General features: G+C 36.7%; 1 protein-coding gene across 5 annotated transcripts in view; it reads left to right on the top strand.

The window, feature by feature from the left end:
• LOC125662318 (uncharacterized) overlaps positions 1 to 14,820 on the top strand; it is a 28,349-nt gene extending 13,529 nt beyond the window's left edge. For all 5 annotated transcript variants that reach the window (XM_056147129.1, XM_056147128.1, XM_048894487.2 and 2 more), the window contains exons 2-11: positions 2,720 to 5,701; positions 5,958 to 6,107; positions 6,344 to 6,479; positions 6,721 to 6,849; positions 7,056 to 7,157; positions 7,460 to 7,638; positions 9,510 to 9,672; positions 9,779 to 9,850; positions 11,196 to 11,323; positions 13,663 to 14,820. In XM_056147129.1, coding sequence (XP_056003104.1) covers positions 2,720 to 5,701; positions 5,958 to 6,107; positions 6,344 to 6,479; positions 6,721 to 6,849; positions 7,056 to 7,157; positions 7,460 to 7,638; positions 9,510 to 9,672; positions 9,779 to 9,850; positions 11,196 to 11,323; positions 13,663 to 13,776 — 4,155 coding nt within the window. In that variant the 3' untranslated portion in view covers positions 13,777 to 14,820. The remainder of the gene's footprint in view (positions 1 to 2,719; positions 5,702 to 5,957; positions 6,108 to 6,343; positions 6,480 to 6,720; positions 6,850 to 7,055; positions 7,158 to 7,459; positions 7,639 to 9,509; positions 9,673 to 9,778; positions 9,851 to 11,195; positions 11,324 to 13,662) is intronic.
• The last annotated feature ends 3,446 nt before the right edge of the window (positions 14,821 to 18,266 follow it).

The raw sequence follows: 18,266 nt of genomic DNA, 5'->3' as shown, positions 1-18,266 counted from the left end.
GATACAAGTTTTATAAAATACGTACACCCCCAATGCTGTTGCTTTTGTCAATATTTTTAGAAAGTGTCATGATCGCAATTTCCTCGTGAATGCATTACAGTTGTAAGCAATGCGCGTATGAATACAGAAAATATACTACAAGGCCAAAGTTATAGGGTTAAAGATTTTGCTACCTTAAGAAAGGTTTGTCAAAATGAATACACAATGGTACAAAAAAGACAGATATTGTCACAAAGAATACACATATGAAACATGACAGACCTATCACCATTCACTAAAAAATTACGATCAGGGACAACGTTTTCCAAAGTAGGTCAAACCCTAAGGTCAAGAGGTAAAAGATGTTGCTACACAAAGAGCGGTCTTTTAAAAAGGAATACACATGTGAAATATGAATAACCTATCACCAATAAATTTAAAAAATATGGCCAAGGTTAGGGTTTTTGGAAAAGGTTAAACCCGAGGTCAAGGTCACAAGGTAAATAAATGTGGCACCATTGGAAATGTCTTGTTAGAAATAATAGATTTATGAAATATGGAAGATATATCACCAATCATTCAAAAGTTATGGTCAATGTTAATGTTTTACGGACAAACAGACGGATGGACATACCACAAACTATATGCCCAGAATCTCCGATTACGATGACATGAAAAAGTAAATATCACAGGCACCTGAAGTATGGATATTACTACACCCCCCCCCTTCATAATTTTTTTTTGGTGGCAATAATTTCTCTGACATGTATGGATCCCTCTTTCGATTCATGTAATCGTTTCACGCTTTTTGTAAGCTTTAGAGATTGACCTTCTACCGGTATAATAAAATACACAAGGTAAGAAACAAAAAGTGAACAAACAGGGGGTCCCCGTTTCGGGGCACATTTTCCAAGTAATCACAGCATTACTTAAGGAAATTTGGCGAGCGGCAGGTCGGGGAAATGTCATACTACAAGTCTCATCAACTCAAAACCCATCTCATCTCTTTTATTTGACACTGGCAACCAAAAAGGAGGTCACAGAGTACGAATTTATAACGTGTCGTGTGATTGGTTCGCGAATAATTCCGAGACCCTTCGGATGATCCCGAGACTAAGCAATGTCTTTGCGAACCAATCACACGGCCGTACAACAAATTCGTACTCTGTGGCCTCCTTTTTGGCTGCCAGTGGAAGAGATGAAGCCCTGTCCGATCAATGCACGCAAGATTGTGTCAAATAAAAGAGATGAGATGGGTTTTGAGTTGATGAGATTTGTAGTATGACATTTCCCCGACCTGCCGTTCGCCAAATTTTCTTAGGTAATGCTGTGATTACTTGGAAAATGTGCCCCGAAACGGGGACCCCCTGTTTGTTTACCAATTTTTGTTTCTTACCTTGTGTATTTTATTATACCGGTAGAAGGCCAATCTCTAAAGCTTACAAAAAGCGTAAAACGATTACATGAATCGAAAGAGGGATGAGATAGACTGGGAATTCATATATTTCAGAGAAATTATTGCCACCAAAAAAAATTATGGAAAGTAATACCCATACTTCAGGTGCCTGTGGTAAATATTACCTGCTGTAGCAATTATGATAATGTAGTTAAAGTTTTAAACAAGGGACACGTACCCCAGAGTAAATTGATTCAATTGTTATTTGTTACATAGCGGTCGTGATTTTGAGTCTTTGTGTAACATGACCGCGTCAATCCGAGGGCGTAAACAAAGTTAGTGATTGCTCCTTCGCCAAACTCTCGACACTTAGCAGTGTGAATCACATGTCATTCGGATATGACCTTAAAAACGGAGGCCCCGTTTCGCGGCAGGCGTTGTACTTAATCTACAACTTGCAACGTCTCGAAACATAAGTTAAAAATTATCGATGGGATGTAAAACAAACAACCGAACCAAACCAATTACATAGAATAGCTTTTTAGGTCACCTGAGTAAACTCAGGGGACCCATTACAATTACTATGCATCCGTCGTCGTGCGTCGTCCGTATTGCGTTATCAATTGAACATTTAACTTCTTCATAACTACCATTCTGGGAAATTCTTTTCGAATTTGGAATATAAACGTCTTTCATTAAAATATGAGTGAAATATTCTCGACTGGACGTAAAACAAACATACAATGAATCAAACAATAACTCAGCTTTGGTATTGGGTATATTTGTAAGAGAGGGACATAATTCGTAAACTTGAGGACTCCTCAACTCCAGGGGCCTTAGAGGCGGGGCAAAAACTGTCAAAACATTTCAAACATCGTCGTCTCCACAGTCGCACATGTGTATAAAAAAGATGAAGATAACGAACAGTAATCAATCTCTTAACTCCTATACGGAATACAAAATAGAGAGTTGGGTAAACACGGACCCTCGATATACCAGAGGTGGGAACAGGTGCCAAGGAGGAGTAAGTCAAAATCTAAATGATAGTGATGTGGAGCTGGACGGTCTCTACCAAATTTGTAATTTTCATAATCCCCAGGGTAGAGGTTCTGACTCCAGGGAGGGGGGGGGGGGGCAAAACTTGGTAGATCTTAATGCATGTATTATTTTTCATTTGATGTATCACTGTGTCATAATTAAGTTTGGGGATTTTTGATTTAAGAAAAAGACTTGAGCAGAGGGCCAGTTGCCCTTGGGTACTGCAAAAGTAAGTTATTGATTTCGATTTTCGATATAAACACTGATTATTTGATAAATTTAATACGTTGTTCTTTTTATAAATAGATGGAATCTACACGAAAGTTCACCAAAGTTGACCATCAGCAAGCAGATTTCAATGATGACGTGTTATCTGTCGACAATGACACTCTTATATCAAGCGATTTTTTATCGGATTCGGATGGAGAAAATGATGGGCAGGAAAGAGACGTTGACTTTGAATTAAGTGCGGGTCCAAGTAAAACAGATGATGGTCAAACAAATCCGTTTCTTGGAGATAAGGAAATGGATACAGGTTGGAAGCCATCTACTCTACCCCGTGAGAGGTCTAATGGAAGTGGTTGTGGCATAGCGTATTTTGAACCACGATACTTTGCAACTAGTTCCTTCGTGGAAGCCGTTCTTCCGGTTTTGATAAGCCAGGACAAGCAGAGAATATTCATGTTGTTGAAGTTTCATTTGAACCAAAGCCTAGTAGTTGAAATAACTTTTTATATGCTTTTCTCAGAATGGCTATACTTTCCATTTCAAATCGCATCCATTCGGGTGAATCTAAGGGAGTACTTCATACAGAATGGATTGGCATTAACAAATGGGTTAGAAGTGGAGTATGTTAAGAACGTTAAGGCTGTTTTTAGACAAAAAAGAGATTCCTCCACGCGGGATGAACATGAACCCCATATTGCACAGAAGGAATTCTCCAGATCAGAATGTCAAGAAGGGCTTCAAAAGTTACAAGTATGTACGAAACATACCGACAAAAGAACTGGTTTACCTGAAAAAGTACTAAATAAATACCCGATGATCTGCGGTATACCGCCAAAGCTACAAACAGTAGACTTGGAAAAGTTTGCTTTCCCAGAGCATATGTCTTTCCCAAACCCACCTCAGGTAGAACTAGTTGTGAACATGGTTTTATCTTCACCTTCCTCTTGTAAACACACTGACCAGGCAGTTCATTGTAATGAACGTCAGCAGTGTTTATCCCATGTGCCCGAAATAGAAGGAAATCCCGAGATTACCAGTACAGAATCCATCAGGGAAGAGCCATCACAGTTGTTGAACAATGATCAAGAAACCAGTCATGATCATGGAAATGCTCACCCGATATCTCTTGTAGAAGATTCGCAAAGCCAACATAGTCCTCCGTTCCATGACAATTCTACTCTAGATGAATTTTCCTTCATAAGACGGAGAAAAAGTTCTTTTTCAAATAACGCATTATCTGAAAACGAGATGGAGAGGTGTTATCCCAAGACGAATCACCCTACAGGGAACTTGAAGTTGGATTTTATTGACAGAAATTTTGAAATCTTCGACGAAGATCAATCACAAGCGAAAGAAAAAGGATTAGATATTGAAAAATTCAGCAATACGGGAAAGAATATAATGCAAATATTTGCCACAAAAAATTCAGATGGCGAATTTACCACACTTGTATTCACAAAGGATATATGCCAAAATATATTGCCAGAATCGCCGGTTACAAAATCAAGCTCTTCATTTACTGCATCTGCAAGGAGCAATTCTACTTATATATGTATGGAGGAAGATCCTGCAGAATACAGACTTGAAAAAATTATCAACATTCCTGGACAAGATACTCTAGCTAACAAAAGGCACACGAAACGCCTTCTTGATCACAATCGCGCACTTAGAATTCCATTTGATAATAGTATATTGACCCATGTTGAGAATGCAAAATACAACCCTTTGAATAGTGCAATGCAGACGATTGTACATGCGTACCCAGAAACACAGTCAGTGGGGGTTTTGTTTGAGAAAATAACACCAGAAAAAATACAGTTATGTTTCTCACTGTTTAACAGAGCTTTTGAACAGCAACGTCATATATCTTTGTATATGTCTGCCAAATCAATTATGCATGCGGTGAAATTTCCGTTATGCCGTTCATTACCAGAAATGCGAAACCGAAAACTGAATTCAAAGGATCAACTTCAAATAGTACCTATGAAAAACAACTCTCCATTTAAATCACATTGGTTTCCTCACCTGCCTCCGAAATTCAATCCTACGACCATGTCGAAAAATAAAACAAAAAACAAAAAGCGCAACAAAAAAGCCACCGAACCAACACAGTCCCATGCTTCTTCAGATTTATTCCAGAATGTCCCGCTATTTGAAAGTGGAAAAGAATCCATTGAGGATGAACATTTGGGCCCCCAAAGACTATCGGCCAGGTACGAAGTCGATTTTGAGTGTAATTTCAAAGATGAATTTGAGATTGCGACCTACGCTAATCTAGCTGTGTCAAACAATTCGGACGATTCGACTGAAAATCATCCTGATGATTATATTCCACAAGAAATAAAAAGATGTGTCGATCTTTCACAAAATGTGCCGCCAGACAGTGCGTATGGTACACAGTCGAAACCAACATTAGACGGAATGAACGAATATCATGAGACATATGTACAGTCGCTTAAACAAAATTACGGAAACCCACAGACTGAGCAGAAAATCTTAATGAACAGTCTTCCAAAAGATAATGATCGTAGGTTCTATTCCAAGAATGGCAATCACATAACTCGGGCCAGTCAGTCTGTTACCAGTGGCAATTCTCAAAACGTTTTGCAAATAGATCCCCTTTTTGCAAAAGAACTTGCAAATTGCGGAATTCCGTTCACGGACGTGATTCTGAATTTACCATCAAATATATTTGAAGCACAAGGGTCAAAGAGAGAGGATGAGCAAACTCGTCCACCTGGATTGACTGTTGAACTTGAATTGCAGGCTGACGTTAAGAAACTGGATGAGGAATTTAAAGAATTACATCGGAGTTCTTCCAGAGAATCTTCTGGAAGAGGCAATGACGGAAAGCAACATGCAACTCACATCATTACAGTAGACCTGGATTGTTATCAGAGGCTTCATGAAGCGTGTATTAGTCTCAACAGTAACGGTCTTCTTCAACCTCCATATGCCAGAACCGTTACGGCTGGGGACGAATCATATTTGGTGGATTATCTGTCGCGTTTGAAAAACAACACTCTAGAAAACCACTGTGGATTGATATTCAGGAATGAGGTAGGTATATATGATTATCACATCAACAGTTGATACCAAAAATACGATATACCATTATTGTAGAACGTATTGGATTAGGAAGTACTGTGAAACATTTTATTCGCGTGTGAAATATTTTAGCGACGTTCACAAAAATTTCATCGACAATATTGCTCGCCACGATCCAATCCTTTAATGCCTCTTGTATTGTAAGTCGCGAAAAAGGCCGTCGCTAATAGAAATTGATTTTCAGTATATTTAATTTAATGTATTGTAGATGATTCAAAGACTGGTGAACAGAAAGGAAACATTTAGGATTAATCAGGAATATGAGGTTCTCGAAAGACTGGGATCTGGCGGGCATGGAAGCGCATACCTTTGTGTGTGTAAAGGAATGGAAGGAGGAAAACCATTCGTTATAAAGAAGGTGCTGTTTTACATATTTTCTTAAGGGAATGATAGAGACGTTTATAGGAAAAAATTGTTGGTTCTTTCTTAGATCCTAATGAAGTGAATGTATATCTATAGTGATACCTGTCATAATATGAAAGCAGTTAAAAGAGAAAAGTATTACTATTAGCTTACAATTTTTTATTTGGGTTGTCAGATTTTGTAGTCATGTACGGTACAAACCTCTCTCTATCTGTAAATACATTTTTACAGTGCCCCAGGTCATCCTTTAATGAAGAGGAGATATCAATACCACTTCGCTATGGGAATATGTACACACGAATGTTAGATGTATATGGCATTGTGCTGGAAGGCGAGGAAGTGTCCGTTATCATGGAATATGCAAATGGCAAGGACTGTTGTTCAAACAACATTTTAAAAAAAATTATTATCAAAATTGTGTATATCTTCATGTAATTATTATAGGGCAGTGTATATTTTATCTCTTACGAATATCTTGACAACCTGAAGATTGTATTATGGGGTAGTGCATATATTTCATTTATTACCAATATCTTATACATTGTGACACAATTATTCAGGGAACTTTTTTTTTATTTCCATTTCTTTTATGTTGAATCTCATTGTAGGTGGAACTTTGAAAGCATACCGGAACTCGCCGGAAAGGAATGTCTACTTTTTAGTAGCGGCCCTTCATCGACTTCTAAAAATCATATATGAAGTTCATCTTCTTGGAATTTTCCATTTTGATATAAAAGGTGTGAAGTATTTGAATAAGTACTATGTTTATATTCTATACACTATTTCATTCACATATCAGTCTTTAAAAAGACTTTTAAATTGTAAGGATTATATAGAATTTGTTGGTTGGTTGTTTTTTTTTTTTAGACGTCACCATTTATGAACTGCGATCGTAATATTGCAATTCTGAGAAGTTTGTACACGCATATCTATTATATTTCAGAGGAAAACATCGCCTTCACCCACTCAGATAATCCAGATTCAGCCACACTGTTAGACTGGGGTTCCGCTAAATATGCCAAAAAAGTCAATCAGAAATATTGCAGTAAGATTGTAATTTAATTTTTTCTTGATGCATGTTCCAACCTATACACAAACACTGCATATCATTCATAATGGAAGCCTGAAGTATCTTTTAGGACGTAGAAAAATGGCATTAATTTAGGTTGTGTTTTTAACGAAACTTTTAAAAACTCACCTTGAGCTAAAAGAAGTATTCAAATGGTAAACTCTTTTATCATGATATTATGATCTTGTATTTCGTAGACGGTACTAATACTCTGTTATTATTGTCTTGGATTTGTAGACGGTACCAATACTCTGTCATTATTGTCTTGTAATTTGTAGACGGTACCAAGAGATTTTATCCACCAGAGCTGCTAACTAGATGTAATGCAATGGATCTAGAAAAACACGACATTTGGACTCTAGGATGTGCCATTCTGTCAAACATGAATGGGTCTTTTGTGTTTGGTAAGCTGTGGGAGAGCTGTGATAGAGGACAGAAAAAGACAGAATACCAACAGGTCTGTATACAAATGCATCTCCTGATCGATACATACTACACATATTTCTATATTATGATATACAAGTATCATATGTACTTACTGACTACACAATATCAGCAACACTGACACAAGGTTTACATGTATTTACAATGCCCATATCTTACAATGATTGGCTGGTTTACCTTGCCATTAAGTAGAAAACGAGAGTCCAACCTCCGTTCTTCGTATACCACACATTGTATCAGTGCAGATTGATTTTAGTTTCTTCCTCTGATATATACCTCCATTGCAAATCCATGAGCCTCTACTATTGCGATTAGCATCAAAATACACCACATGCTATTACTTTGACAGGTACGAATATGATCATTGTGTTCTTCAAAAAGTTGGACGTACTTTTCTCCAACAGAAAATATTCTTTGTAATACATTCGGCTAATCAAATGGAACAAACACAGATCTGCTCTGCTCGCTGTCATTTAATCGTAAAATGATGTTTAATTAGATTTTAGCACTCTCATATCTCAACTGATTCGATATGCAAGAGCTTGTTCTGCGTATAGTCTGTTTTTAAATCGAGGTAAGCTACTGACAAACAAGTTGATGGTACAGGGGTTTCAACAGTCTCGATAGAAGTCAGCATTTCGTAAATTCTATGGTCGTGATAACGATCTAGTTCGTCAATACAACCTATCATTGGGTCGAATGCTGTCTGACTTGTTTCAAACCGATTGTTAAGCCGTTCTTGGCACACTGATTTTGACTGCGGATAACTCCGTTAACCTGATCAGGATATAGGGCTCACGGCGGGTATGACCGGCCGACAGGGTATGCTTACTCCTAGGCACCTGACCCCACCTCTGGTGTGTCCAGGGGTCCGTGTTTGCCCAACTATCTATTTTGTATTGCTTGTAGGAGTTATGAGATTGATTACTGTTAGTTATCTTCGAATCACCTTTCATTTAACGTCCCTCTCGTGAATATTTCACGCATATGGAGACGTCACCGTTGCCGGTGAAGGGCTGCAAAATTTAGGTCTATGCTCGGCGCTTACAACATTTGAGCAAGGAGGGATCTTTATCGTGCCACACCTGTTGTGATACGGGACCTCTGTTTTTACGGTCTCATCCGAAAGACCGCTCCCATTTAGTCGCTTCTTACGAGAAGGTTCCGCTACGATGATAGCAAACAAATCGATCGATATCAATGATTTTTTCAAAACATTTAAATCGTCATCTTGTAACAAAGAGCCAAAAAGTGTTGGTATAAAGATGTACCTTAAATGAAAATAGAATTTGTTTACCTAAGTGTTTTGTTCTATGAGAACTGTCATTGCAAAGGTGAAGATAACGACCAGTGGTCAATCTCATAACTCCCATAAAGAATTCAAAATCAAGAGTAGGGCGAACACGAACTCTTGGACACACCAGAGGTGGGATCAGGTGCCTAGGAGGAGTAAGCATCCCCAGTCGAACGGTCACAACCGCTGTGAGCCCTGTATCTCGATCGGGTAAACAGAATAATCCGTAGTCAAAATCAATGTGTACAGAAGGTATGCAACACAACAGAGAACGAAGTTGTTTGGTAAAATATATCGTTATAACGACCATATTTGTGAAATGCTGACTTCAAACGAGTCTATAGAAGCCCCTGTGATATCAAATTATTTGCCAATAGCCTGCGTCGATTTTTGAAAAAATGACCACAGATCACATCAGTTGAGAGACATAAACACTATATGCAGGCGAGAATGGAATATTGCTACATAAATATGGGAAGTAGGCGATTGAGAAGCTGAAGTCATCCTGTTTGTCATGAAATTCCATTGTTAGTTTGCCGCTACCATATATGTGCATAAGAATAGATCAGTCTGCTGCTTTTTCTTTACAGGGCCTGCTGAATGGTCGTGTCATCACTGATGAACTGGTTAAGGGAAATCTCCCAGCGTGTCGTCTCCTTCTTCATCTAACAGATTTGTTGATGTGGATGTTAGACCCGGATGTATCGTCACGCGCTAGTGTTTTGGAAGCCTTATATCATCCAGTATTTAATTGTAAGGCACAAACATTGTATTGATGTTGCAATCAAACTTACTATATTCATATCATTTTCTGTATTGCTCAAACAATTTCATACATATATAATGTTCATCTTTTAAGGTTGTGTGTACGAAAGCTCCACAGCATTGAGTGAATTAGAGAGATCGACAGAAAGCCCGATGAAAAGCTTGAGTAAGACAAGTTATATAAATATTAAGTACATATATATTAAGTATATATATATTAATATTTTATATTTGGCATCTATCACACTGACAAACATCCCCTTGGATGTGGCTACTCTGACGTTTGAAACACCTACATACCATTATTACATTTTCATGTTTTTACCCCCTGTAGGCTGTGACTTACTAAGTGATAAGTTAATTTGAAAAACTTGCTAATTTATTTACTTACATAAGAATTCGAGCAATTAATTTTGGGAATGTGAGCGTCTTGTATAATAGCATTTGTAAGACTCAGATCCTAAAGAGTAATGGTTGTTATGCAAGTTTAGCTGATAGTTGTAAATATTGCCACTATCTTCATTTTGTAACATTCTTTATCTAGCACCCGAAATATATTTAATCGAATATATGGGCAACGTTGTTGCTATGAAGATAAGAGAGGGGGCTCTGTGGCCGAGTGGTTAGAGCATCGCGCTCAAAATCACACGGCGCGGGTTCGAATCACGCACGTGTCTTTAAGTGAGAAAGTTTCCTAGTTTACTTGCGGAAGGTCGGTGGTCTCTTCCCAGGTACATTGTATCTGGGTTCTCTCATTCACCAATAAAAACTGGGCGCCACCTGATAACTGAAAAATTGTTGAGTGTGGCGGAAAACATCAATCAATCAATGATTAAATTTCTAATAAATCACACATTAAAAGAAGAAAAAAAAGAAAACGAATCATTCACTTCATGGTATACAAAGCACTAACTAATAGCGTTCCTATAATATCATGCTTAATTTTGAAACTTACCTCATCGCCATCCATAGATTTAATTGCATTCACTACTCTTCAAAATTCAGGGAAAAAACATACAAATGAAAATAGCGCTGTACCTGTAACTTTACCTGTTTTACTACATTAAAATAGTACACGGCAATTGTTAAGAGAGATAAAACCCAGCTGTAAGTGTAAATCTTATTCGTAGTCTATACTTAGTTATATTGAATGTAAAACTTATACGGTACCAATTTTGATGCACCAGATGCGCATTTCGACAAATAATCTCTCTTCAGTGATGTTTGAAATCCTAAATAACAATGCAGTTTTAGAGCTTTTATAGGGAAAAACAGTGTGCCAAAAAAGTGAAGTCAAATTTGTCTAAGGATAAGACCTATGCGTGAGGGAGATAATCCTTAATTTTGAAATGAATTTCTAAATTTTATAACAGCAATTAAATATACATCCGTATTTCCAAGCTAGTAACGAAGTACTTAACTACTGGGCTGTAGAGACCCAGCAGAGGCCTCGACCCATTACTTTTTCATACTTTGTACTTTGTGATACTGAATTAAAGATTACGTTTTAGGCACGTCACACATCAGGGGGAGAGCTCGTGTTGTTATTCATTACAAAGACAAAGTGGTGCACACTGCTCGTGTTCACAAGGGATATCCTGTCAAACGTCTGGTGGAAGATGAAACATTCAAACAGAGGGTAAGTGATTATGTTAAAGCTTCACTATTACTAATGCTATGTGGCAGAATACATGCAAAGAGAGATCTATGGTTCAAGTTTCCTTATTGTATTGAGTCGGGCTTGGTATCCGTAATATATGTTCATGACATCGTCAATAAGTGTGCTGGAATGAGCAGACGGCGATCATCGTTCAGCTAATGAATTAAAGGTCAAAAGGGGGTATCGAAACAAAAGTATGAAAGGTGAAGCTAAAGAACAGTGATCAATCTCATAACTCCTATAAGCAATACAAATTAAAGGGTTGGGCAAACCCCTGGACACACCAAAGGTGGGATCAGGTGCCTAGGAAGAGTAAGCATCCCCTGTCGACCGGTCACACCCGCAGTGAGCCCAATATCTTGATCATCTAAACGGAGTTATCCGTAGTTAAAATCAGTGTACCAAGAACGGTCTAACAATTGAAATGAAACACATCAGACAGCATTTGACCCAATGATAGGTTGTATTGGCAAACTAGAACGTTATAACGACCGCAGAATTTGCGAAATGCAGACCTTAAACGAGACTGTTGAAACCCCTGCATCATCAACTTGTTTGTCAGTAGCCTGTCTCGATTTAAAAACTGACCATACACAGAACAAGCTCTTGCGTATAGAATCAGTTGAGAGATATAAACACCATATGCTGGTGATAATGGAATGAATATTGCTTCATAAATATGGGAAGTTGACGATGGAGAAGCTGAAATCATCACGTTTGTCATAAAGTTGAGTTGTAAATAAATATCTACTTTGAATAAAATATCTAAGTATGAAGCAACGATGGGTGCCTATGTGGTGTCTTTTAGTTCGAATTCACAGGGATATATCGAATTCACGGGGTTATATCAAATTCACGGGGTTATATCAAATTCACAGGGATATATCGAATTCACAGGGATATATCGAATTGACATATGAATCACAGAATGAAAGGTATTATTGTTAATAGATGAAGATAAACGTCGTCGATGTCATCGTATCTAATAAGATTTCTGTTTCATACTTTTTCTGTACTTGATGAGTCTTCGGCTTCTGATTATATATATATATATATATATATATATATATATATAATTTCATAATTACATGTTTTATAGTAATTAAGAAATAGTAAACATGGGGTGAGGTGTTTAAATATCTTCTCAAGAATCCGAAAAAGCCAATACTCGTAAGAAATATTTTTGATATTACATGTAGTATACTAGAGATTCAGTTGTTGAACACTATGAGCCCTAAGGCTTGGTCGGGGCCCCAATTGAGGTTAACTTATATTAAAATACTTTCTTTGGCTTGTTAAACGGGACATGAATGTCGCAAACATTGCAGAAAAATGCATAACCTGTGTTAGCTACCGTCATCACCCATAAGAAACCAAAGAAAGTATCAATTTGTCATGTATGTTTCTTGTTTTTTTGGGGGGGGGGTTGTTGTTATAAATAATTTTTAAGTATGTAAAATATAGATATTATTGACCTGTAAGTTATTAATACGTAACGGCTAAAAGTTACCGTGACTTGTATCCATATATTTAATTTTGTTTGTTTGTTTGTTTCACGTCCCTTCGAGAATGTTTCACTCATATTGAGACGTCACCAGCTGTAGGTGAAGTCCTATGCTTAACACTCAGGGCCGAAGCAGTGAGGGTTCTTTATCGTGCCAACGCCTGTCGCGACATGGGAACTCCGATTTTTAGGTCATATCCGAAAGACTCGTGATTTTCACTTTTAACTGCCGAGCGTTTGGCGGAGGAGCAATCACTACCTATGTGAAGTCTTAAGTTTGACGCGGCCATGGCACGAGCGGGCCTCGAATTCACAACCTCCATATAAATAAACCACTGCTAAAACCGGATCTAAATATATTTAAACAAATTGTGTCATCGTGGTTACAAATGACAAGCAATTAATTTCAACTGAAATTGAAATACACACAGTGAGCGTAAAATTAATTTTGTTTAATATTGGTTATATGTAGGGACACTCTTTGAAGCCACTCTTCTTTTCAATTTGATATACATGCCTTTATCATATAGAGTTGTTTCAGATTTGTTCATATCATGATCCATTCAATGAGCCCTGACATTGCCACAATATGTGTACAAAGCGTAGCATTAGCATACGATGAATTGTGTAAATCTCCGTATTAAAATTGCAGGGGCACAGTGTTAAATTAATAATTAAGCATCGTCACGTATTCAGTTGTTGTTGATAACAGACGGGGATGGAGCCACAGTTCAAATTAATTTGTAATGAAATTTAGGAAGGAAAGTATCGATAAATGAAATATGATAACATGTAATTTCGCACTGTTTTTCAGGTTGACTTGTGTGTGTGTAGACATGAAATACAGCATGGTTACTGCCTTCTGAAAAACAACAGATTTGTCTTCAATATTGATGAAAACTGTTATCTGGAACTAAGACCGACATGAAAAGACAACCTTCTACTGCAAGACAATGGGAATGTCTTGCACGTTAACCAAACTTGTTGCCTACTGAAAACGGCAGTAATCGTGTCCCACAGCAATAAAGGCTGGATAAACTGATAATGATTGCTGTTTCTGAGAAATAATTGGAATGTGATCAGTAATAGCGATGTTGGTCTATGAAATGTCCTGATTAAAATTAACTTGCAGAGACATTTGACTCCGATTCTACATTACCACCAAACAGGGAGTTGTACCGCCCATGGTATACCTCTATTTGTCGTGGTGTGTGTGCAATCGTTTAAGAATCAATCAGTTTAATTCCCTTTCGTTATCATGATGAAGACGATTAATTAACATTATGTCTTAATTAATCAAATATTATTTGCGTAGATACATTTGTGGTTCATAAAGATTGAACATTCAAATTAGTAATGTCAGGGTTTGTTGGATTTGTGAATTGATTGATTGATTGATTTCATATTGTTTAACGTCCCTTTTGAGAATTTTTCACTCATATGGAGACGTCACCACTGCCGGTGAAGGGCTGCAAAATTTAGACCTATGCTCGGCGCTTATGGCCATTGATCAGGGAGGGATCTTTATCGTGCCACACCTGTGACACGGGATCTGTTTTTGTGGTCTCATTCGAAGGACCGCCCCATTTAATCGCATCTTACGAGAGCAAGGGTACTGAGGACCTACTCTAACCCGGATCCCCACAAGCGAATTAAACTATGAATTTGTATAGCCAGGGGTTGTTAGATTTGTGAATTAATTGCTGTATATAAAACTATGAATTTGTATAGTCAGGGGTTGTTAGATTTGTGAATTAATTGCTGTATATAAAACTATGAATTTGTATAGTCAGGGGTTGTTAGATTTGTGAATTAATTGCTGTGTATAAAACTATGAATTTGTATAGTCAGGGGTTGTTAGATTTGTGAATTAATTGCTGTGTATAAAACTATGAATTTGTATAGCCAGGGGTTGTTAGATTTGTGAATTAATTGCTGTGTATAAATAAAACTATGAATAAGTATATAGTCACGGGTTGTTGGGTTTGTGATTTGATTGCTGTATATAAGCTTTGAATTTGATCCTAGGTGTTTTAACGATTTTTAAGCGATCTCGTGATCTCTTTTTTGTATGAGATGTGAGCTATCGATTTGTGATTTTTGCCGCAGTATACATCTCTACACGATATCAGCACCAAAACTAATAAATAGAAATATATACATTTTCTATACTTTACAATGTAGCTGATAAAAGGCTAGTATGAGGTTGAAGATACTTTAATTGCTGTAATTGGCTGTAACAATACGTCGGTTAATAATTACTTACCTTCCACGCTCAGGCATCCTGCCGATTCAATTCATTTCTTTTCCATCACTACGGTACATACGGTTTCCTCTTTTGTCGAGGTAACTATTCTTCGCAGAATGTATCAAAGAAAATTTTATGGTTTCTCTCACATACACAATTCCTTTGCCATTGTGTTTGATTCTGTCCTACACGTAATATCTATATATATATATATATATATATATATATATATATATGTACATTCTAAATATAGCTGTGTGTACATTTCCCGTTTCGTGATGGGAAGGATATGATAAAACATAAGGAAATACAATTGTCAGTCGACCATGACATTTACATTTGTTAGATTCACATGAATCTAATCATCATAGCAAGAAGATTTGATATTTTTCATTTATTTCATTCATACACTACGTATTTGGGTGTGTAAACAGATGAGGGCAGATTTATGTTTCCACATATTACAAATGTAAAACTTAACCTTCCCTGCTTTGCATTAATTACATCATATTTGAAACCTATGTCCTTTTAGTTACATGATATCTCAGTACTAGCAAGCGCCATTCTTGATAATTATATGATATCTCATTGCTAGCAAGGTCCATTCTAGATAATTATATGATATGTCAGTGCTAGCAAGATCCATTCTAGATAATTATATGATATGTCAGTGCTAGCAAGGTCCATTCTAGATATTTATATGATATGTCAGTGCTAGCAAGTTCCATTCTAGATAATTATATGATATGTCAGTGCTAGCAAGGTCCATTCTAGATAATTATATGATATGTCAGTGCTAGCAAGATCCATTCTAGATAATTATATATGTCAGTGCTAGCAAGGTCCATTCTAGATATTTATATGATATGTCAGTGCTAGCAAGGTCCATTCTAGATAATTATATGATATGTCAGTGCTAGCAAGGTCCATTCTAGATAATTATGATATCTCAGTGCTAGCAAGGTCCATTCTAGATAATTATATGATATCTTAGTGCTAGCAAGGTCCATCCTAGATAATTACATGTATATGATATCTCGGTGCTAGCAAGGTCCATTCTAGATAATCATATGATATTTCAGAGTGCTAACAAGGTCCATTCTAGACAATTACATGGTATCTCGCACCGAGGTCCCTTCTACTTATGCACATGTGATATATCAAAACCAGGTCTTATCTATATATGAGTCATTATTCAAGTAATATTCTGAAAACAACAAATTTTAAGTTTCTGCAATCTTATTTTTTAAGTTGAATGAAATAAAACACATAATAACGAACCTTGAAAAATAGAATTCTGATCTAGAAAGAGCATAATTTTGGAATATGATGATATAAAAAGACACAACTAAAATAATATGTCCCTCCTGTTACAAATTCTAAAATACCAATAAAAAAATCGAAATCATAATGGAAACTTTTGCAAACTGCCATGGCATGATGAGGGAAAAGGTATACCATAAAAAATAAATTGAAAAACACTTTTCACAGCAACCAATGACATCACTTTATGCCTATATATGAACATTACAAAATGTGACAATATCAAAGCAGCAAGTTGTTGAAATGGTCCTCAGGGGCAATTCTCTTGTCTATAAACATGACAAATATGATGACACGAGTTCAAGTTTGTTACATTTATATTGTGCACTGTAGATATGTAACATGTAATCTCATTCCAAGGGGATTAGGAATGCCAACTGATGTTTTAGCAAAACTGAAGAAATGAAAATAATCAATACAAATTAAACAATTATTATCTGGGTCCTTCGTTCGTTAGAATAGTGATGAACGATAAACTATGGTTACCTTTTAGTTTTCCAATTTTCTTTTAATAGCACTCCGAGTCTTGTTGTCTATTTCAAAGTAAGAGTGGCTTTTCTTAATTGTTCATACTTCATAATTATAGCCAGAACATTTAATTTCCCGTAGTAATAAGTTTCTTGCCAAGCAAGGTGGTGCAAGTCTGGTTTTACATTATCTAGGTTCGCAAAATTTAAAATAATTTGAAAATATTGGTATTAAACGTGCTTTGTACCAACGTAATGATGTTAGAATCTGGTTTGTTTCCATGGTTGTCTCAATTCTCTCTATCGGAACAAACTGCAAGTGTTTAGATATATTTAGCTCTAAAACTTAATAGTTATTTCGGATTTCAAAGATTTCGGTTGAGCATCACTGAAGAGACATTATTTGTCGAAATGCGCATCTGGTGCATCAAAATTGGTACCGTATAAGTTTTACATATAAACTCGGAGACAATTTTCCTGCCCACGCTGTCATGTTTTGAAAATGCGTGTCAGTGTTTGGACAGATATGTAAGCAGCTTAACATCATACCAGTGACACAACACTGTCCATCCTCTTACAAAACTAAACATTGTATTTACTATTTTTAAAAAAGATTAAGATTTTATGATTTTTCAAAACTGAAAATGGTTTCTCATTTCTCCATGCTCTAACACAACCATGAATAGATCGGTCGCAGGAGCGGCCGATAACGATTATTAATTGCTCGAATTCTTATGAAGGTAAATCAATTAACAAGTTTTGAAATCAAATCAACACCTAGTTAAGCGACGGTTTACAGAGGGTTAAAACCAGGAAATGAAACATTTGAAATGGCTGGGTAACCAACACTTCTACGATCGAATTTCAGGCAATGAAAGTTGTTCTTCAGTATTAAAGTGATCTTATACTAAATGTACATGTAGTATCAATCCACTCCCATACTGTAACCTGCAATTGTTCACTAATTGGCTATTAGATTTATACTATCTACAATACAATTTGGCGCCATTCAGAACTCAATCTGGAAAATTAAAATCGGGGTTATGGAGTCAAGTAATTAAGTTCAAATTTCAACGCACTGTAATCCCAAGTACACTCTAAGCAGTTTGGTATGAAATGGTCTTTTGTTTTTAAATATTCGCTAAAGTTACATAGAAAGACGGAGACTGATTGAAAATCTACGGAATCCGGTAGGTGCCAGGGTATAGAATCCATATTCATTTAACTGGCGGCCGCCACTTCATTTGGCAGTCGCCATTTATTATTTGGCAGCCGCCACTTACTGCAATATTTGTGGCGGCCGCCATGCAGTTAATTTATATGGCAGCCGCCAGTTATTCAACTCTCTCTCTCTCTCTCTCTCTCTCTCAATGAATTTTT

The sequence above is a fragment of the Ostrea edulis genome, chromosome 8 (genome assembly GCF_947568905.1).
Source record: "Ostrea edulis chromosome 8, xbOstEdul1.1, whole genome shotgun sequence".
NCBI lineage: Eukaryota > Metazoa > Mollusca > Bivalvia > Ostreida > Ostreidae > Ostrea > Ostrea edulis.
This window is presented reverse-complemented; position numbering and strand designations above follow the sequence as displayed.